At 39.0% G+C, this 24000-nt stretch overlaps 1 protein-coding gene across 1 annotated transcript in view; it reads right to left on the bottom strand.

Moving 5' to 3' along the window:
- The window catches only part of LOC145416700 (adhesion molecule nephrin-like), a 221091-nt gene that overhangs the window by 92248 nt on the left and 104843 nt on the right, over positions 1 to 24000 (bottom strand). Inside the window, exons 6-9 of the mRNA XM_080285636.1 lie at positions 23418 to 23621; positions 21667 to 21818; positions 16802 to 16946; positions 2638 to 2768 (exon numbers count right to left, since the gene is read on the bottom strand). Coding sequence (XP_080141762.1) covers positions 2638 to 2768; positions 16802 to 16946; positions 21667 to 21818; positions 23418 to 23621 — 632 coding nt within the window. The remainder of the gene's footprint in view (positions 1 to 2637; positions 2769 to 16801; positions 16947 to 21666; positions 21819 to 23417; positions 23622 to 24000) is intronic.

The following is a 24000-nucleotide window of genomic DNA, read 5'->3' as shown; positions in this document are numbered from 1 at the left end:
ACGTCCATCTCAGCAGTTACTTCAACACACTAGGCATGAGGCTATGGCACACCTAATGTCTGACTTGGCACGTATCTCTGACTGGGTAAAAATAATCTTGTTTTTAATGCATCAAAGACTCACCTCCTACACCTATCAACTCGACAAAACCTTCCACAGGAGTACCCACTAATGTTTAATAACATCCAGCATAATCCTGCATCATCCTTAAACATATTTGGGGTTTCATTCTCTCGGTACTTATTTTGGAAATATCACATTACATCTCTTGTAAAATTTGCTTCCAAGAGATTAGGTATGCTAAGCTGACTCCGTACCTTCTTTACCCCTGCACAACTGTTGACTTTATACACGGGTTTTGTTCGCTCCTGTGTAGAGTACAACTCTCATGTGTGTGGAGGCTCCCCATATACGTCTCCTCTCAATAGGATGGAGTCAAAGGCTTTTCGTCTCATTAACTCTCCTCCTCTTACTGGCGCCCTTCAACCTCTGTCTCATCACCGCACTGTTGCATCTTTATCTCTTTTCTATCGCTACTTCAATGCTCACTGCTCCTATGAACTGTCTGCTTGCATCCTTTCACCTCTACAACGGGCGCAAAGCACCCATCTAGCAACAAACACTCATCCTTTTTCTGTCCAATTCTCTAATGGATGAGTTAACCGTTACTTCCAGTCCTTTATTTATGCAACAGGTCAACTCTGAAAATGTCTCCCTATGTCTCTACTTCCGACTTCCTATGATCTCTAGTCTTTCAAATGCAGTGTGTCCAGGCATGTCGAAATGAACGAATCTTGAATTTGGCTCTTCTGTATTTTTTTTTTCTTGGAAGGAACGGTTTGCGGGCTCCTGGCCTTTGGTTCCTTCTTCCTTGCATAAAAAAAAAAAAAAAACTTATCTGCAGGCCATAGCAGAGTTATCATATCTGATGCTATTCTACTGTGACAAAAACACCATGTCTTGAAAAAACAGTCTTTAGTTACTGTTGAGAAAACTTGTTGTTGTTGTTTAACCCCGGTCTGTTTGACCGAGCAGACAATGAGAAAGCATTTCGTATTATCTGTGATGAATTAGCTAATGAGTGGCGAGGAGTAGATGAAAATTCATGGAAGATGAAAATAGAAAAATGGTATTGTTGCAGATAATTTGTGGTAATAAGACAAGGGGTCTGGTTACATGCAGATTTCTACACGGCTTTTCTAAGTGAAGAAGCTGTTCACGATAGATATATATATATATATATATATATATATATATATATATATATATATATATATATATATATATATATATATATATATATATATATATAAATATATAATATTTATGTGTCCTTCTCGGGGCACAGGCTTCACAGTCTGCTCCTAAGGTCCAGTAGTCCTCCTACATACCATACACCTCTACGTGTCACCACTTCGGCGCTAATACCCATCGTCCCTAATGAATTTATGGTAGGGCTGTCTCATACAGGACTGGTGTATTGGTATCGGTGGGGGTATTATTACGACTTGTTGGCGAGTCTTCTGGTAGATCGGTAAAGTCTGATTTTTATGAAATTCAGAACCTTAAACTGTTCCCTGCCCCAGCGGGGATTTGAACCCGGGTCCGGTAGGACTGCAGGCCATCTCATCTGCGATATTCTAGATAACAGTAAGAACCAACCTTCTTTCATGCTGATGAAACTACTTGTAACAGAAAGCAAAATGATTATGCATAATAAGAATAACCAAACATATTACAGTAATGGTGATGTTTCTAATATTAAAATGCAAGAAATAGTCGAAGTATATAAATGACAATACAGAAAAGAATGATAGCGATGATTCAACAAACAATTCTGAATAATTACAAACACCTCATTACTACAGTGATTGTAATGATCATTCACAATACAAACTGAGACTCTTGGGGTAAAAAGGGAAAATCACTCGTAAATGACTTTTGCACTCACACACGTAGTTTGTATTCGGTATTTCATAAGTGTCTCCGTAAGCAAAAATGTGAATTTTTGATGTGCCTGGCCTCAAAGATATCAAATTTAGCTTGAAATTATAAATACGTATTTTGTTTGGACTGACCTGTTTCAAAATAATAATACAGCAGCAAATTGCTATACTGTAGTTCGTGCACCTTAACTTGACCGAGATTTTCATCCATTTGCAGCTTATTTCCCGTAGTTCTCTGGCAAAATAAGAATGGTTGGGCTTTACATCTTCGTAAATAACAAAATACTTTCGAGTCACTCTCCTGCTACATCTCAGCAATTAACCTATTACCTACGGCGACGTCCTTTTTGTTTTTGTTATACTCAGAGGATTCCATTCAGCCTAAGGGAGACGTTTCTAACTGGAGAGGTTAAATTTAGCATTCATTTATCCCTTCATTGAATCAAATGGTCTGGAGGTAGCACGAACAAAAAGCAAAAAGCAAAATACATCATTGGATTCAAGGGGTTAGGGTGGAGGGACTGCAATTCTAGGTCAAGATAAAGTGGACATATTCTATGGTTAATCTCTTGTTCTACCTCAGCTTCCATAACAGAGAGCTGGCAATTTGTCGACCAAGTTAGAGCTGACATAGTATAATAAATTCGCCCTTCTTACTGCGCGAGCCTCAGTTCATCACAAATACACTAACATTATGGTACCACTGGAGCCTGTAGATTGGTGGGTTTGCCTGGATGCCACACTGGAAGTAAACATCGTCCCCCTCCTTAATATTGTCCATGTCCAGGTTTTGGCCAGGGGCGAGGGAAAGGCGAGGCGTAACTGAGGGTCAATGGAAAGGGAAGGATAAGTAACAATAGAAATCGACGAAAAGCAACACATTTATGGTCATCACAACTGCTGGAATCAAAATCCTTTCGTTTTTTATCTTGTACAATACTTTACACACTTGAAAATTTAGCACCTATTCTTTTCAGACACATTTTTGTTTCTATTTTGTAGAATACTAAGACTATTGAAAAATAACAGATTGGTATAGGAACTATCATATTTTGCAGTACTTTTTTTTTTTTTTACTACAACAGAAATCTGCCTATGTTACTCCTATGTATCGTATTTAAGGAGAATCTGTACTAATCATCAATCCTTTGCAAATACAAAAAGACCTCTGTTGAGATTTTGGGAAAGTTTTATGCAGCCATTTTTTGTACATTGCTTAATAGCTTTGTATCTAGTTTTGTATCAAATATTGAAAAATATTACATCTATGTAGCCCTATCTTAGTTTTTTACAAAGTACTATAGCTCGGTTTATGACCTATTCACTGAACATTATAGAATTCATTGTGAAGGTCAGGGATGACCTGCGTAAGTACAGCCTTTCGTTTATTTTGTTTTAATCTTAAATAGGAAAGTACACATGTGAGCAGCGGGTTCTGCTTACCAACTACCCCTAACCCTGGCTGAAGGGAAGGCATAACCAGGGCTTCACATTAAACAAATATCAATTGTTTAGTTTTAGAATGGTATTCTGAGCTTAGGAAGACTGCACATAGTAGTAGTAGTAGTAGTAGTAATACGGTAGTAGTTGCATCCCCAAGCTTATCTGAAATATGAACCCAGTGGACTGCTGGCTGAAGTTGCCTTCCTTCTGCAGTCCACCTTCCTTCTTTCGGGGGATGGGGGAAGGGGGAGCTTAGAGGCGATTATGTATGGCAGATACTCCATCCGGTCATATCGGCGCCACCACATGAAAGCGTCCCTTTCCAGACTTCACATGAGTGTCACTATGAACTGGTGCTCATACAATCCAGCAAAACCTCGAACACCGGACTTCTAGACAAGGTGAGGGACAGAGGGTGAGCTGGGACTGTGGTTTTTAAGTGTGCATAGTTTTTCTTTGGGTCCCTTCGCTAAATTAAAAATAATAATAATAATAATAATAATAATAATAATAATAGAAAAAAGTCATCAAACAGAATAAATTTTTGAAGACTACTCCTAATCCTTTCACTGCGAGATGTCTTTTTTAAGCTAAATATCATTTGGTGGTAGCAAGAATGTAAACTGTCATAGTATTGATGGGTATAAAAGAAATTGCTTCATTGGAGATTTTTTAACTCAGTCACTACAACTCCTCTCTCCTAAGGTGAATAAAATAATATGGCATTAGCAAGGATACGCAAAATATAAAGGACCTCGCCGTGCTAAAGGAATTAATCTAGTCGATCGTACTTCCCATTAATAAATCCTGTCAATGATCTTTGGCCGTATTCTGTTGGGCCGGTTGGCGTGGTAATATTTATGACACCGCCTCCTTGGCGATTTAACCTGCATATTACACCATAATAATTATCCCATATGTTGTTAATTTCTTTGTATGCGAAAGTAGTAACCATATGTATTTGTGGGTGAGTGGACTGGATAGACAGTGGATGCTAAAGGACAATGTGTTAGAAAGATTACTTCTGTGAATGTTCTTACGCAGCTGAAGGACTACTTCATTATTGAGACAATGGGGAAAATGTGTTGTGGTGTTGACACAAAAAGCAAGGACACAAGTGGCAAAGCAGTGGTAAGGGTAGTTGGTCTTCGAATAATGTAAGTATATAAAGGTATCTGGAAAGAATGAGAGAGATGTGGCTTAACGTGAGAGTTGCTGGAAGGTTGAAAAAAAATTAGAATAAGTTGAAGGTCATTGTGTTTGAGAGTGCTAGCAAACAGTGTGCTAAGAAAAAGGGATGGGAGGAAGGGGAGAGGATAATGAGTGATGGAACGACGAAATCAGAGACCTGGTTAAAGAGAGAATGGCAGTACATGGGAAATACTGGTAATCGTATGAAATGAGCGAGTGAGAAGAGTACGGGAGGAAATAGCAAGAAGTTGGGAGGATCCTGGAGTTCAGTATAAAGTACCTGCAACAAAGGATAATAGTGAGAGAGAGAGAGACACACACACACACACACACACACAGATATATATATATATATATATATATATATATATATATATATATATATATATATATATATATATATATATATATATATATATCTCTCTCTCGAAGAATTTTTTGGGAATATATATATATGTATATATATATATATATATATATATATATCTCGAAGAATTTTTGGGAATATATATATATGTATATATATCGAAGAATGTTAGGGAATATATATATATATATATATATCGAAGAATTTTAGGGAAAAAAACGTCTGAAAGAAAGAAATGATAACGCGGGGAAAGTGAGAGAAGAAACAACAACAGAGTGCGATGAGGTGAAACAGTGGTGAAATCAATATTTTGAAAAGCTCCTGAACGTAAATCATGCTCGAGAGGGAGAAGTGGAAAATTGGTTGGCGCAAATTTACATCATGAAGTCACTGAGTGTGATAGGATGGGAGAGAAGCAAAACAGAAAATGAGAAAGGGAAAGGAAATGAGTAAGACAGTAACCGCGGGCCCCAGGAAAGGATCTGCTATTGCTTTAGAGTTGTATGTCTTTTCAATGTATTCCTAGATCAAGTGGAAGTATGCACAGTACCTGACGACTGGCAGTGTGTATGTCCTGTGCTGCTGTATTAAAGGACAAGTAACAAAACAGTGTTAATATTCAGCATGTTTGAGGTAGAGGTTAACTGAACACACCAGGAAAGGTGTAAAGAAGAGTTGTAAGTTAAAGACTAGTGCAATACACAGAACACCACAGTAAGGAGTAACAGGGAGGTTTTAGGTCTAACATAGGGTGTCTGATCAGTTCCTTGCTTTGAGAAACATATGTATGCTTAGAGTGAGAGGAGACAGTGAGATGATAGAGATGCACTGCATTAATCGTTACAAATGTATGCAGTAGGAGGTAAATTTACAGGGACAGTGAAGAGTTTTTACCACACGAATAGGCTTGTCAGTGAGTAAGAGGGAGGATCAATAGTATGAGGCAGAGATGGTATTGTGTCCGAGAGGCAGGATGTCGAATGGCCGTTCAGTCTGTTCATTGTTGGACTGGCATAGATCACGGTCACCAAAACGTGTATTGATAAAAACAGCAGCTATCCATATTCATAAAAATATTCAAATATCTCTACCATTCTTTTTTTTTTTTTTTTCAAAATATGTTTTTTTCCATTCTTATCAGAATATAAAGATGAAAACTTTTCAGTTATTTTTTTCGATCGGCTGTTCCTGTAAACGGAAGGCGTATTTGGGGAGGGGAGAAGTTTTTGGCATGAAGGGAGAGGGGAAGACCAGGAAGTAAACCAACTGTTTGCAGATGGTACAGCAGGAGTCTAAAACGTTAGGGAGGGAAAACTAACATTTGGTATCTGTGTTTAGAAGAGTTAATGAAAGCAGAGACTTGAAGGTGAATGTGAGAAAAAAGAAAGTGATGGAATATGGTGGCGAAAAAAAGTAAACGATATGAGAGTAAGTCTAAATGCGGAAAATTTGAAGAAAGTGACCTGCTATAGGTATCTGAAGATTAGTACAGCAGCAGATGGAACACAGAGACCTGGAGTATGCCACAGAACAGGAAAAAGTAAGAAACATTTAGGGTGTTAAGGGATTGTATTGAAGAACCTGTTCAGGTGAAGATAGGGAAGTATTTTTAAGAAGCAAGATTTGCCAGTTAGATAGCCAAGATGTTTCTCAACGTTTCTCGTACCGTAGATTTTGGTACGAGTCAGAGTTGCTGGTTTGCCTGCTGTTTGTGAGCACAGTTGTTTCGTAAGTTATGCATTAATTTTTGTGCTCTTTTTTCTTTAATAATGTTTTTGGTTATGTGATTGTTAAATTATGCAACTGAAATTAAGTTTGTATGGTAAATGATTTAGAGCATTATGTAATGTAAAAAACTCTGGCATGTTTTGATACCTCCGAGTTGGCAACTGTTGTTCTCATAGAATGTAGACGTTTCTCGAATAATACAAGCTTATATATGATGGGGGAAGAGACTAGTTCAGTTCAGTCTGAGTGTAGTGCAGTGTCAGGGTACTGAAGTTTGTATATTTTTGATACTTGTGAAAACAGTGAAGTGTTGTCAAGCATTAGGTGTAATAACAGTGAAGTGTTGTCAAGCATTAAGTGTAATAACAGTGAAGCGTTGTCAGTCATTAAGTGTAATAACAGTGAAGTGTTGTCAAGCATTAACCCTTCGTGGGCCAGGAGTTACCAAGTTACACAGAAGGCCGGTGGGGTCCCGGTAGACCCCAAACCTTAAAGATGTATTTCTGCCATATTCATAAAGTTATAGCCACTAAACTTTGTACATATGTTGCCCAGGACACTACACATGGAACCAACCCACCAAGTGTCTCTTTTTGTTTTGTTTTGTTTTTATTATTATTTTAACTTTTTTTTTTCATTTTATCACAATTTTATTAAAGTTTGAGTGTGGAAGTACTGATTCTACACTTATCTGAATGTCTGATTGTCAGTATTCTTGCAACAGGTTCTCAAAATAATAAGTTCATGTGTAAAGTAAATTAGCATGACCATAAAATAAAACTATCCCTATAATGTTCAAACTTGGTACAACAATTTCTTGTTTTATCCTCTTGATGAGCATCTTCTGTATTACTACCACCACTTGCATTTTCAGAATTATCATCAGCACTCACAGGAGACTCAATACTACTCACACTAATTTCACTGTCCGATCGTTCAAGCACTTCATAATCATCAGCGTCAGATACAGATAAATCACCATCTGAATAATTTTCTTCTTCTTTCACCTTCTGCCACCGACATTGAGGCATAAAATTTTGCTACCGGTAATGACATTGTCCTAATGCTTATAATCTGAAATATCTGAAATATCTGACAAAAATATATTTAAAAAATTAGTCACACGAAAGGCCAGGTGGGGTCCTGGCGCACCCCACTGACATTTATTGCAATGTCACTCCTTAATCGTGCGAGATTTTTTGTTCAAATATTTTGAGGATATAAAATAACCATCCACAATAAAAGTCATGAGAGGCCAGGCTGTGAAAGTAAAATAATGGCTTAATGGCAACATTTTAAAAACATGCTGGGGTCCACAGGGACCCCAGTTGCCCACGAAGAGTTAAGTGTAAGAGCAGTTAGTAAAGTTTGTGTAGCTCCAGTGCTTATGAGAACAGTGAAGTGAAGTTAGAAAGCATTAAGTGGAATTATTTTGGAAAATATGGACAGTGAACTTTAAGAAGCCAGTGTTTGTTTCTGCCTCAGCTGATCCTGTGTACTGTACACCTAAAGGCTAACCATAGGAAGAACAGCTCACTGGGCAACGTCCTTCCTGTACTGAACTACATCTGTTGGAGCCTGTGGCAGTGTGGGGTGGGGACATAGCAGTATATAAGCAGACTTGTGTAGACTTGGCCTTACAGATGGAAGATACAGTCCCTAGCTAGGAATCTGAAAAGAGTGGTAGTATTTAAAGTGAAATGTCGAAGGTACTGTAATACGAGTGGGGATAAGTTAGTCTGACAAAGTGAGAAAGAACACAGATGTTCAAGTAGACACTGTATCATGGAAAAGGGCGACAAGGGTATATATCAGACAGTATGATGGATGACAGACTAACAGTATATACCGATCGGAAGTACTGACTTGGGAAGGGGACTGCCATGATGGTGGAAGGCTGACAGAAAAAAGACTACATCATATAGGACTGGGCATTCAAGAGGGTATGAGGAGTTGCAGAACAACCAAATGGAATAGCGTAAATTATGAGATAACTCAATGCCAGTCATCAAAAACAAGCAAGAAGTGAAAAGAAGTGAAATGACTAGTGTATTTCAGTGTATGGTCAATGGGGTCATGATGTGGATGTTTCAAACGTGCTTTGGTTCAGATAATTATACAAGAAAACTGAGAAAAACCATATGAGGAAAGGAGGTTCCTTTCTCCTGCTTGCCATCCCTCTGGTGTGGAGAGCACAGAGCACACAAAAAATAGCATCTTTAAATAACGTACAAATATGTTAATCTGCCGCGTAATGGAATAAAATGATACGTAAGACGTGCTGGACAGTATCCTGACATTGTGATAATATGAGCCTTGGATAATGGTCCCTTGAATGTGACGAGAATATGATCCATTATTTATAATCTATGAAATACAGTACGATCCTTCGAGTTTTTATGTACAGTCCTTTGCCTGTGATCTTAAGAGACTCCTTCATATAGTCCTTTTAATATACTCCTCGGAATATGGTCCTTTGAACAGTCCTTTAAATATAGTCCTTGGACTACCATCCCTTAAACAGTACTTTAAATATACTCCTTGGATTACCGTCCTTTAAAAAGTCCTTTAAATATACTTCTTGGCATAAGATCCATATATCATCATCATCATCATCATCATCAAGCCATTGCAAGTCCACTGCTGAACATAGGCCTTCCCCAACCTTTTACACAAATTCCTTGACTAAGCCAAGTTTTGCCATGTTTTGCCTGCAAACTTCTCAGTCTCATCCCTCCACTTCTGTCTGATCATTTTATGCTACTCATACAATCTCTTCGAGTCCAGTCAGTCAGCCTCTTGTTCCATCGGTTATCCCTTATTCTTGCTACGTGACCTGTCCACCTCCATTTCTGTTCTTTTATAACTTTTATAATGTCTTTGACTTCAGTCTGCTCTCTCACCCAAGTTGACCTTTTCTTGTCTCCTAAAGATATTCCCAACAGTGACCATTCCATTGCTCTTTGAGAATGGTTTAGTTGATTTTCCATTGATTTATTTTTCAGTTTCCAAGTTTCACAACCGTATGGCATATTCGTCATATACCTATCGTTTCATGCACACTGGCAAGCTACTTTTCCTTCTGTCTCTATGTTTACTGAAATCTTTCCATCCAGCTGTGATGTGTCTTTTTACTTAGGCTGTCATAGTTTTTCATTGGTTCTAGTATTTACCCTAAGTAATTGTACTCCTTGACTTCTTCAAGAATTTCTTCATTTATTCTCATGACACTCTTTGATGTAATATTTGGATTAAACATTACTATAGTTTTACTCAGGTTCATCTTTAGCCCTTCTTTGAGACTTTCTCTATTTAGATCATTTGACATTTCTTCCAAGGTCTCTGCTGTTCTGAGATATGGACAGTGTCGTCTGCAAATCTTAAATGGTTTAGGTTTTCTCCATGTTTTATCCTTTCTTTTTCTAGTGTAGCTTTCTGGTAATACTTTCTAGGCATGCTGTGTGTTGTACGGGTAGGCAGCCCCGCCCAGGGAAGTACTACCTCCAAGGTTACGGGAGACTCAAGGAATAGCCTGGATTCCATTTTCTCTCCTAGGCCTTGGTAGCTGGTTACACATCTTTCTGCCTCACACACCGGAGGGCATCAGGCTGCCCTCTTTACACAGCACACACATCACACATCCACATTATATTACATTACCTTAAACCAGCTATCCTCTCTCCAAAAAACACCAATCTTGTCATTACTTATCATACCCATTCCTCAACACATCACTGTTCTCCCCCCCCCCTCCATAAAAAGAACCATGGCTGCTGCTATACGGGGAATCAGTGTGGTGGTTTCTCAGGTGACCACCACCTGCAGCGCTGGGTTGTCTGCACAGGGCCCTCCCGGTCGTCATCAAACGACTGTGCCACCTCCAGTGTTGTGGCGCCCTAAATCTGCTCATCAGTGCAATAAAGTTTTCTTTTGCAATATTAGGGGACTTCACTCCAACATCAACTTTATTCAAAATTTCCTCCAGTTTGAATCCCCTGATCTGCTATTTCTGACAGTGACATAAGTAAGCTCCACCTCTGATTTAGCTAGATTTAATTTTCCTGGTTATATCTTGATTCAAAATTTCACACCCAAAGGAGGCGTATGCTGCCTTGCTAAATCAGAAATTGCCCTGGAGGAGATTACTAAATTTAATTGTCTTTTTTTCGACTATTCCATATACAAATTAAATTCTTTTGGTAAAATTAAGTATTTCTGTTGTGTTTATCGTTCCTCTAATGCCCCTTCAGAGTCGAGTTTATTTGACTCCCTGTCTTCACAACTAAGTGTCCTCAACATTAATACTGCATCAGAAATTACTATTCTGGGTAATTTTAATGTCCATAATGTTGAATGGCTCACTTATTCAGCCAGAACTGATGACTCTGGTCTTGAATGTGAGCTATTTGCAGATTCATTTAATCTCACCCAGTTAGTCAGTCAACCCACCCGTGTACCAGACAACCCCGATCAAAATCCCCACCTATTGGACTTGTTTCTAACAACTAATTCAGATCATTATAATGTCGGCGTGAAGTCCCCCCTCAGATCCTCTGATCATTGTCTGATTCAAGCCACCAGTTTCACACCTACCACACCCTCCTGCTCTGAACCTGTCGTGATGACTAATTGGCACTACGACAGGGCAGACTGGGAGGGACTTAAAAATTTTCTCATGGATGTTCCTTGGACCTCCTTTTTCTCCCATGATGCAAATTCCACATTGGGCCACATACAGGATTTCATTGAAGTCGGCATGGAAACATTCATTCCCCATCATAGTTACAGAAAAAGATGTAATTCTCCTAAATGGTTTGACCACAATCGTGCTAGAGTAACAGAATATAAAACAATAGCCTATAACACTTATACAAGGACCAAAACCAAAGAAGCCTTTAACTATTATAAAAATATCAGAAACCATGCCAAAATTATTATCAGTCTTTCTAAATCAAACTTTCTACATAGACAAGCTAACAAACTACTAAACAATTCAAGTGATAACAAAAAATTCTGGTCAACCCTTAATTCACTCAAAACTAACTTCACTACCACCTCTTCCATTCCACCGTTACAGTCCCCCAATGGAAATCTAGTAAATGACCCACTCGGAAAAGCCAACCTTCTTGTTGACATTTTTTCAACAAACTCAACCCTAAATTCAGAAAATCATAATATTCCTGTACTTGATTTTGATTCCCCTCAAATACCTCCTTTCATGATTCACATCAGATACGTACAAGCCGTCTTACAGAATCTATCAGCAGACAATGCCACTGGTCCAGATGAAATTCCTTCAACAGTACTTAAAAATTGCTCCTAAGTGTTGGCTCCTGTATTAGCAAAATTTTTCCACTTATGCATCCGTACCTCAGTTTTTCCAGCCCCATGGAAAGAAGCAAATATCTATCCTGTTCCTAAAAAGGGGGCAACTTCTGATCCATCAAACTATAGACCAATTGCTATAACTTCCATTCTCGGTAAAGTTTTTGAGACACTAATTAACAAACACATAGTCAAGCATCTAGAAATCAATACATTGATCAGTGATCGGCAGTATGGATTTAGACAGGAACGTTCAACTGTAGATATTCTTTGCCTTCTTACCCATCAGATTAACAAAACAATAGACCAACATGGAGAAACACACACAGTAGCACTTGATATTTCAAAAGCATTTGACAGAGTATGGCACCAGGCCTTGTTGTCTAAGATGTCACACTATGGCCTTGCATCACTGGTTCCTCTAATTGCTTCTTACCTTCATAATAGAAAAATACGGGTCATGGTAGATGGAATTTATGCTCAGTTTCATTCCATAAATGCTGGCGTACCTCAGGGATCAGTTTTGGCACCAACCCTTTTACTCATTCATATAAATGAACTCCTATCTGTCACGCACAACCTAATACACTCTCATGCTGATGACTCGACCCTTCACAGTTCTTTCACATTTAGTACCTCCTTTACACAATTTGATATTATAAATTCCCAAATAAACACAGCAATTTTTCTGAACCAGGACCTTTCTAAAATTAATCAATGGGGACAAAAAAAAATCTGGTCTCATATAATGCTCAGAAAACTAAATTTCTCCAATAGAAAGAATCCCTCAGACTCTCACATGATTTTAAATGATGTCAGTATTCCCATATCCACGACAATTGATATCCTAGGTGTTACTCTAAACCCCAACCTAAGTTGGACAGCTTATGTTAAATCCCTTGCTAAAAATGCTTCTAAAAACTGGAACTTATGTACAGAGTTCGTGAGTTCTTCACTGATGAGCAGATGGCCACAATATACAAAAGCCATGTGCGTTCTCAGATCGAATACTCTTCACCACTGTGGAGTGGATGTGGAGCGGTTGCATTGAGGCAGTTGGACAAAATTCAAAATAAAGCTATTAAATTAATCAATAATCCTGCCATAACGCAGGACCTTCCTCCGTTATCAGTACACAGAGATGTTGCTTCTTTAGCACTATTTTTTCGATATTTTTACCGTAAGTGCTCTAATGAACTTGCTTCAATTGTGCCTCCCCTTCACATTTTCTCCCGAAATACTCGGGCAACTGGGAACGCCCATGAACTCACACTCTCTCCCCCACAATGTAGAACCTTTGCTTATCAAAATTCATTTATCCCCAGAACTACTACTCTCTGGAATTCACTTCCTTGGAGTTGCTTCCCACATACATTTAATCCTCTCGACTTTAAATCCAACTGTTGTAAGTATTTTATGAATGGAGGATGCCTTTAGGCACATGGACTTATTTTTTTTCTTTGTTTTTCCTTCCTCCATTCATTATCAAAAAAAAAAAAAAAAAAATGGCGAACTTGTATGTCCCTGACGTACATTCTTCTCGGTCTTCATTTATTGTGAGTCTTTATGTAATTTAACCGTTGCAGTTCAGTCTTTATAAAAACTTTCGAGCAGTTTTAGTGTTCTCATTTACTCCTTGTTCTCGCAGTGAATTTATAATTCCTATATGCTCCACTGAGTCGAAAGCCTTTTCGCAATCAACAAAACCTAAGCACAGTGGTTTATTAGATTTTGTAGTTTTCTCAATTAGCTGATTCTTTGTGAGTAGATGATCAGCGGTCGAATACCCGCTTAGAATGCAGCTAGCTCACAAGGTTGGTTTTCTTCCAAATGTGTTGTTATTCTGTTCGTATGGACTTTAGTGAAGTGTCTGTAAATATCTGGTAATGAGCTAATGGATCAGTAGTTACTAAGATCTTTTGAATACCATTTTTGTAAAGCAAAAAACAACTGCATTACACCACGTTTGGGGAATTTTCTTCTTCATACACTGAGTAAATATGTAGACAAGCCTATTTTGTACTGCATCCAACGGAAAATCTGCTAATCTTCCACCATCTCCTGGGGCCTTCCCCCTCTTCATACTTTTGAAAGTTTACTTCGTCTGGTGTCACCTTGGATATTTCACTTGTTTCAACTGAAATGTTAGTTATTGGTACTATTTTCTTTGATGAATACAGTTTTCTGTAAATTTCTTCAACTCTCTTCACCATCCTATGTCTGCAGTTCATGACTTCACCGTTTTTGTCTCTGAGCGATATAAATTGTTGTATTCCTAGTGCCATTTTACTTCGGACCTGTTTCAGACTGTTTCCATATATATATATATATATATATATATAAAATTTCCTTGATCTTTTCCTTTGTTTCCTTTCTTTTTTCTTCTCTGTGTCTCTTGTTGACAATCCTATTCAATTCTGTACTTTCTGTGTATATATATATATATATATATAAACATAAATATATATATATATATATATACACATATATATATATATATATATATATAATTTCCTTGATCTTTTTCTTTCTTTTCTTTCTTTTTTCTTCTCTGTCTGTCTTGTTGATAATCCTATTCAATTCTGTACTTTCTGTATCATCTTTGTTTGTACTTTCATCTCCTGTCTCCTTTTCATGAGCTCTAAGGTCACATATGAATGCTTGTTGGCTTTTATTGTATTAGCTTTCCCTACTTCGTCTATTAACTCTCTTCGCACTTTTGTTAGTCTGTCATTCAACTCATCAGTGTCACACTCCGCATAACTTAGAGCCTGAAATGTGTTCGTTATTTCAAACTGGAAGGCTGCTTTGTTTTCACTCACTTTTATTGGGCATAGCTCTTTTTTTTTTTTTTTTAGTATTTTCTTTCTCTCATTTCTGAAACTAAATCTGGTTGTGCAACTCACCATTCTGTGATCACATCTTATAATGATTTGTTCATGACTGTGACATTTACGATCGTGTTATGCTTATCTGCTAAAGTCGATTTCATTATTTGTTCCTCGATTAGGATATCACCGGTCCATTTTCTCCCTGTTCTTTTGTGAAAGTATGTGTTTATTGTTCTCATGTTGTATATTATGGCAAAATTTACCACCATTTCACCTCAGTCATTTCTTTCTCCCACTCTGATTTTTCCCATATGGTTCTCCATTTTTTGATTTGTCAATTTCTGCGTTGAAGTCTCCCATGAATATTGTAAATTTGGTTCTTTTTTCTCCCATAATCTGGGAGATGTCACCATAAAATGTTTTTATTTCTTCGTTTGAACTTTGAGAAGTTGGTGAATATACTGCATTACTTTCAGGGTGTAACTTTTGCATAGTCTAAATACAGTCGATGCTTCTCTGTCAGAGACACTGCTGATTTTAAAAATGTTCTCTGCAAAATTTCAGTTAATTAGAAATCCTACATTACTAACTCTTTCACTTTGCCTTCCTATGTAGTAAAATAGGTGGTTGCTGTCTTGGAGCTGAACTAATTTTTCTTCTTGTCTGTGGCTTTCACTCAGACCTACAATATCCCAATTAATGTCTTCTAATTCAGTCATTAAATTATCAAGCTTGACATCTTCTTCGAGGCCTCTTACATTGTACGTATAGATCTCCATGGGTTTCAGTTCGTTTAATGTCCCGGTCTCTGATTTTCCAATACAGTGCATACTCAGTTTAGATAGCACACTGTTTGTAAGCACAGGAGGCAGTGCGGTTGGACCTTTAGTAGACGATGATCCAACAGGAACGCCCGACATATTAACACTAGAATTCATGTTTGGTTGACAGGGTTGTGCAAAATACTTTCATCTCCCTGCCACATAGTTTATGGTAAGATATAATGTTTTGTGCCACCTTATCCAGTACATATGGTGGAGGCCTATATATCTATAGGGGGGTCATGTGGTTTGCTCCCTCTAAGAGGTACCTCACATATCTGCAAAGCCTTCCCCTATCCGTCACCCGAGGACACACCAGGTGGCAGTGGGATCCTGCCTCTGGGGTCCTTATATATAGTCCTTTAAATATACGCCTTGGAATTAGGTCCTTTAAACACCGTCCTCTGACTACAATCCCTGGAATACTGTCCTTTAAATTCAGTCCTTTAAATATACTCCTTGGAATACGGTCCTTTAAGCACAGTCCTTTAAATTACATCTCGGAATACCGCCCTTTAAAAATATACCTTTAAATATACACTTCGGAATGCGGTCCCTTAAACACAGTCCTTTAAATATACATTTTGGATTACGGTTCTTTAATCATAGCCTTTTAAATATACACCTTGGAATACAGTCCTTTAAACACAGTCCTTTAAATATACACCTTGGAATATGGTTCTTTAATCATAGCCTTTTAAATATACACCTTGGAATACAGTCCTTTAAACACATTCCTTTATACATACATTTTGGAATATCGTCCTTTAAATACAATCCTTTATATATGCACCTTGGAATATGGCCACTGAAACACAGTCTTTCAAATATATTGTACATTGGAATTCGGCCCTTTAAACACTGTCCTTTACATACACTTCTTGGAATCCTTCCTTTCAATATACACCTTGGAAAAATGTCCTTTAAACACAGTCCTTGAAATATGCACCTTGTTATACGGTCTTTTAAAGATAGTCCCTTAAATATACACCTTAAAATATGACCCTTTAAACACAGTCCTTTAAATATAGACCTTGGAATACGACCCATTATACAGAGCCCTTTAAATACATTCCCTAAAATACCATCCTTTTAATCCATCCTGAACACTTTCTAGTAAATGGCATCATATGTCCCTAGGTTACTCACAGATAACATTGAGCTTCCTGGCGTCCTCCAACACAGCCGTGGGCACCATGGGGTTCTTGGCGCGGCAGGAGACGTACTTGTTGTGGTCAGCCACGGTAGGCACCAGGTACAGGGTCGACCGGCTCACATTGCCCTCATTAAACACCTGTTGAAGTTATGGAAAGAGATACCATGAGAGTGGAATATGATGCAGAGAGATATTTCTGGTGGGAGATATAATGGCATGGGATTATTAGGGGATGGGGATATTTGGGAAGGGGGATATATGGGAGGGGGATATTTGGGAAGAGGGATATTATGGGAGGGGGATATTTGGGAAGTGGGATATCACAGGAAGAGGATATAATTGGTGAGGAATTATTGGAGAGGAATATTTGGGAAGAAGGCTTTCACCGGAGTTGGATATTATTAGTGGGGTATTATGGGAGGATATTAAAGAGGCTATTATTGATGGGTACTATGGGAGGAGGATATTATTAGTGGGTGTTGTGGGGGGATATTAAAGGGAATATTATGGGGGAGGAGAGAATATTATCGAAGGGGGATATTATATGGCTGGAGTATTATGGGTGGGGTATATTGGGGGATAATACGGAAGGAGGATGTTATGATATTATGGGAGTGGGATATTAGGGAAGGGGAACATTATGGAAGGGAGAATATGGGTGAGGGATATTATGGTAGGGAGATATATTATGGGAGGGGATATTACGAAAGGGGAATATTACGGAAGGGTGATACTAGGTGAGGAGGATAATAAGGGATAGGGATATTATGAGAGGGGGATATTATGGGAGGAGGATATTACGCGAGTGGTATATCATGGAAGGGGAATATTATAGGAGTGGGATATGGGAGATGGATGTTATGGGAGGGGATTATTTTGGGGGGATGTTATGGGAACGGTCACTTATGGGGGAATATTATGGGAGAGGAATATTAGGCTCATGGGAGGCGGACTTTATAAGAGAGGATTTTACGAGAGGGGGATATTGCGGGAAAAATACTGCGGGATTGGGTGATGACAGTAATGTTCTCTTACTAAGCTGCGCATTCCTAAAACTTGTGAAGTATTCCACTTTGAAAACCTGTGGATGTTATAATTATGTTGGTGTTCTTAAGAACATGATATTTCCTGATGCGAATATTTACCCTTACCCGCCCCGGAGGGGTTCAGGGACGGGTATTGTTTTCACTTGGTTTATCTGCTGTTTGTTTGTTTGTCTGTCTGTCTGTCTGTATGCGTGTCTGTTAACAACTTTACGCGATAACTACTGGTGCGATTTTGACTAAAATTACAGGGTTGATGGGCTATGACCTTCTGATCATCTGATTAAATTTTGAGCCAAATTGGGCCAAGGCCTAGGCTATAGACCCAAAAAAATGTTTTTAAAAATCGATTTATTTTTTTGGTCATAACTCTTTTCAAAATCGTCATATCGACATGAAACCAAAACCTAAATGTGCATCTTTTATATCTGCATCCTGTAACATGCCTCATTACATCAAGGGGTCACCCCTCCCCAGTTAGCGGTAAGGGGGGGTCAACGTCAGGTGGGTCGGGCCTAAAATTTCATCTATCTTTCTATCTATCTATCTATCTATAACCGGACGTCCTAATCCGCAAAGGGTGACCGCGGACAAAACGCCTCCAAGTCGTTGTCACCCACCATTTGAATGCCCTCCCTCCAACTCAATCCCCCCTCCCTCAAATGGGCATAAAATAGTCAAATTTCACTTGATTTACTCCAAATTTGATACGTGACATCTTTGACTAGATATCCTGTTGTATTTATATGCCAGCACTTAAATGACTGCCGGGGACGGGTTTGCTGTGCCTTGGCACCGCTTCTTGTATGTGATTGGAATACTAGTGGCGTGGCAAAATGGGCCTCCTCAGCTACTTCGCTGTGGAGCTACCGTCAAGTGACTCTACACTGAGTGACCAATCATATCGTTTTATGTAATCCAAGAAGCCATTTACTGGTCTGAGTGGTTGCCATGAGACTAACACAGAGACACTCGCTGGTATAGTCACTATGACCCATATTCTCGTCGCTTGGAAAGGCACGGTAGCACCACTCCCTTAGTTACTGATTTTTGGTTACAGCAAGTAATATAATATTGTACTTTATTTATGACGAGTACGGTAATATTAGAATGATGTAAATAACACAGGAGAGGATAACAAGGTGTAACAAGTGAAATAAATGAATTAAGAAAAGCTTCCTTGAGCGATGAAAGTACAGGCCAATATTCTGATCACGCTGGCTAAAGTACTGTAACCTGATGTGACTGGAAGGATTTTAAGTCGAAGGAAAGGCTGGGATTTATTGATTACTTATCAATGTTCAGGGAAGAGTGACTGGTGTTCGTCTTAAACGCCTGGATTGAATAGCCTAACCCTGGTCCCGTACGCGGGGCAACAAAAGACTGGATTGCGGTAGTAATGGTGGTGGATTTAAACTGGTGAGGTAAGATGGAATAGCGATATTACGGGAAGAAAATAATTAAAAAAAGGGATTAAGGGAGGTTGTTTCAAATCCATTCACTTCAAACTGCTTAAAGTTATCCAGATGTACAGACAACATCTGGGAAGAATGGGGAAGGATATTACTTGAAGGGAATATTACATGAAAGGATTATCAAGGGAACGATGATACGGTGGGTATGGAGGATATCACTGATTTCGACTGATTTTCAGTTCTAGAGATGTCAGCACAATAGCACGGTAACTTCCGCCCCACATCAATAAGTTACTTAGCCTCGCCACAAGGACTCCCTTCCTAAACTGATTAAAATCTTCTGGTTCAGTAATAATGAAAATCAGTGTTGCTACTGAAAGGGTTGATAGAATTAGTTTCTATCAGTGTTGCTACTGAAAGGGTTGACAGAATTAGTTTCTAACTCCTTTGTTACTAGCTATCATTTGCATTTTTAAAAATTAGAATCGATATAGATTTCATAAATACTACATAAGTTACTTAACGCGACTTTGCAAAAATTACTGCTATGGAAGGTGACGCTTGATTCCCTTTTTGGTCTCGTCTTGACACTTCCTGACGAATTTGTTAAACTTAGGTACAGATCTTCCATTGCAGACTTGACGAAAAGGATATCTATCCCATCCAGATAAATAAAAATCCCTACATACCCGAATAAAATTGCATGGTAATACAGGAATAGTATAAAAAAGACGTCCTGATAGTGGAGTTACGAGACAAGAATAAGGCCTCGGTGAAAACTACCTGACTCGTGGAGCCTCTTAAACTTTCTTTAGTTTAAGTACAGCGCATGAATGTTTTTCCTTAATCCGTTTACCATCATTACTACAACTGCCAAGCACTTCACACCCAAACCAGAGTGAATATCAACTAGGAAAATACTATCTATCTATCTATCTATATACCTAGGCTGCTTCCCCCAAGGAAAGGGAGGTAGCCGAGACAGGACGACTCACTCTCCATTTACTCATCCATTCAAACACATTCATTCGCATCTTAGCTCCAAAGGCGAGAACGGACAGATCCTTGCCGCATCACACCGCACAAGGGTCAACTGCGCAATGCAATCATTGACATCCGCGGCAGGGCCCGACAGCAGAACTGGTTTACCCCGAAGAGATAGATAGATTTTTTACAACAATCAACTATATAGCGGACAAAGAATTAGCATGCAATAAAACTCCGAACCCTGACAAGTATTATAACAAAATATGCACACGCAGTCATTGGGGATCCAGGAGCTTACAATTCATGTTTGTCCCCGATTGATGTCTTCGAGGGGGGGGGGGGGTTTAGCAGCTACCTGCGACGGCTTTGCACATGAAATATGGGTGGTAAGGTGCATAAGTTTTGCAAACACACATGCAATGCCAGGTCCGGCAGAGGAAGGGTCTTAGCTCGATCTGCTGAAAAGTCGCTTGTTAAGTACCAAAGAGACTTATCTCAAAAACTGGTTAAAAACTTCCGCTGGTCTGCATCATCATCATCTTTGTCACTGACATAAAAGACTGACCTGATTCTTTGAGTGTGTCTACATTAACACTTTGATTGCTCCGATTTCTTGACTGAGCAAAATCATCTGGTATTACTCTAAATATATTCCTTCTATGCCAGTAACAGAGAAAAGGTTTCTTGAGACTAGCAGAGAGTTTTTCAGTTGAACAAGAGCTTCTGATAGTCTGAATGAAATGACAGGGTGCACCAATCACAGCGAAAAGTTTGAAGGCTCTCTAGTACCTCTTCCTTATTTATTTTACATACTACACATTACTATTTTCCTGTGTGATATATTTGTGCTTTTGGTATCGACATAGATTCCAAATTATAATAAACTGTAGAATAACAAGTCATTCCCAGTTATAAATTGAACTGAAAGAAGTGCTGGTGGATCCTAACCCCTTCCAAATGTCTTCTTATGTTTCATTATATTGGACTCCATAAGTTAGTTTCATTTAGGCTAGGAGAGACTTCGATCTGGAGGAATTAGATGTGACCTTTTTGAACTCCCTTAACTGCAAGACGTCTCTTCAAAGTTGTATATAGTCGTCCTGAAGTAGCAAGAATAGCCTAAGAAACCTGCATTGTTTGTAGGGGTTAACCAAGGTAAATTCGACGCCAGTTGTTCATTATCATCAACTTGAGCACTGACTTGGCTCTTAGTGTGTGTGTGTGTGTGTGTGTGTGTGTGTGTGTGTGTGTGTGTGTGTGTGTGTGTGTGTGTGTGTGTGTGTGTGTGTGTGTGTGTGTGTGTGTGTGTGTGTGTGTGTGTGTGTGTGTGTGTGTGTGTGTGTGTGTGTGTGTGTGTGTGTGTGTGTGTGTGTGTGTGTGTGTGTGTGTCATCATTAAGCTTTGAGGACTGACCTGACTCCTGGTGTCGGTCATCATCATGCCGTCCTTCCACCACGTCATCGAGGCACTTGGTCTGGACCCGGAGCTCTCACACACCAGGGCGTACCGTTCACCCTCAGACAGTCTCGACGCTGCTCCCATGATCGACACCTCCAGCGGCGGGACTTGGGAGTGGGACAATGGGAGAAAAGTAAACAGTATCAGCTGGTTCCCTTCATTCCCTCTCAGTGTGCTGTAACGTCGCATCACTCAAACTTTAATATTGTCAATACAGAAAATAAAAGCAATTGCCACACTTTTAATATGAGTAATTATTATGTCAACAGAACACATCATGGTGCTATGAAATCAAGACACATTTTGCCACTACATTCTATAGGCTACTGCTCTTGTAAAGATTGGCATGCAGCCTGATCTTCCATTATACCGTTGTGTTTTTTTTCCTTTCTATAATTCAGGAGTTAACTGGGTCTTCACTCTTTTATGTAAGAAACTGTTCTATTTTGGAAGCTTTATTCAGTATGTATCCCCTTCCCAATGACCTCCAGTCCTTTAGAATCAAGATACCCAAGCATCTTATCATAACCCCCTGCCCTCTCTCTCTCTCTCTCTCTCTCTCTCTCTCTCTCTCTCTCTCTCTCTCTCTCTCTCTCTCTCTCTCTCTCTCTCTCTCTCTCATTTTGATTTCCACACTTTTAGCTGGAGATGGCAGATGGAATCACTGCACGCTTCGAAGTTTTGGCTCCTTCCATCTCTGTATATTTAACTAACTGATACTCTGTAACTCATCTACGGTTTACTAGGCCACAATTCCACGAGAATGATACTGGTTAAAGGTATACAGTATCTGATCGAAACTTCAAACTAACAATCTCTCTCTTCCCCTAGTTTCGCTATAAAATAAAAATCATCCATCTGCTATTGAACCTAACTTAGCCAGTTTTCTGCAACTGCCTGAGCATATTTACAGACTGCATTTCAGGGTTTCTTTTCATTGTCATATCTCAGCAATGATTGTGAAAATAGCTCTGAGCTAATTTTAAACATATAATGCTATCATGTCAGAGGAGAAAAAGCTTTCCCATTACCGAGAGGCAATTCTTGGAGGGTATAAAATATGTCAGAGTTGTAATTTGTTACAGTACTGCCAAAGAGGCAATATTACCATCATTACAAAGAGTCACCCATAGGTTAACTAAGTCGTCGGGAGGGAGCAAGGGTAGGATACTAAAAGCGTCTCCGTATAAAAGGCAGTAAAATCAAATTCACTATATTAACAGCTCATGTTTGCACGACGGTGGTAGCGACGGAAATGATTACTTTGAGTTAGATATCTGACAGGTGGTAATGGCAAAAATAAGTACATTCTCCAGCGGGCAGCAAGAATAAGATGATGGAGAAATCCTTGTATTAACATCATCAAATCCGTGACACTAACAGCTTATGTCCAAGGTGACAGTGGCGGTGGTAGGTTTGACTTAGGTACATGGCAGGTGGGAGAGGCAAACATAAGTATACTCTTTAACTAGTAATAAAATGTAAAATGGTACAGAAATCCTTGTAGTAAAGGCCTCATCATCAAAACCGTGGCACTAACATATCATGTCCAAGGTGACGGTGGCGGCGATGAGTACTGATAGGTTTGACTTAGACGCCTCGTAGGTGGTACTGACAAATATAAGTATACTCCGTCTAGCAAAAAGAATACTCTGGTACAGAAATCCTTGTACTAAAGACATTATCATCAAACCCGTGATACAAACAGCTCATATCTAAGGTGACGGTGGCGGCGATGGGGACTGATAGGTTGGAGTTTGATGCCTGGCAGGTGAGCACTTGGTAGAGGTGTTGCCTGGTGAGGGACGGCAGGGTAATGGTGTTGCTAGTCACATCACCCCCACGCACCTCCACCGAGTCATCCAACAACTTCTGCTCTGTGAACCAACATATGCTCGGCTGTGGCACCCCTGAAAAAGAGAAAAAACACTCAGGATATGGTGGTTACCGTGAAAAATGTGAGTGTGGAAAATGCCTTGAATAGAAAAACTGTGTGATTACGTAAATCAGAGTGAAAATTAACACTGTTAATGTAGAGATCATCTTGGAAAGATTTATAATGTGAATATGGAAGTTACCGGTAGGTTTAAAAAAAAATAGCATATGGAAGTTATGTGAGAACAGGTCATGTATATGGAGATAGCCGTTGCCTTGAAGAGGAAAACTTATGTAAATATGGGTATACTTCTTTAAAAACATGATTGTGAAGGTTAGCACTGAGAAGTCAAATAATAGACGTGAAAATGCAAAACGTTACCTTTCCGGTGATTAGGCCACAGAGGAACCAGT

The sequence above is a fragment of the Coenobita brevimanus genome, chromosome 107 (assembly GCF_032717465.1).
Source record: "Coenobita brevimanus isolate Jiangsu-jjx chromosome 107, ASM3271746v2, whole genome shotgun sequence".
NCBI lineage: Eukaryota > Metazoa > Arthropoda > Malacostraca > Decapoda > Coenobitidae > Coenobita > Coenobita brevimanus.
This window is presented reverse-complemented; position numbering and strand designations above follow the sequence as displayed.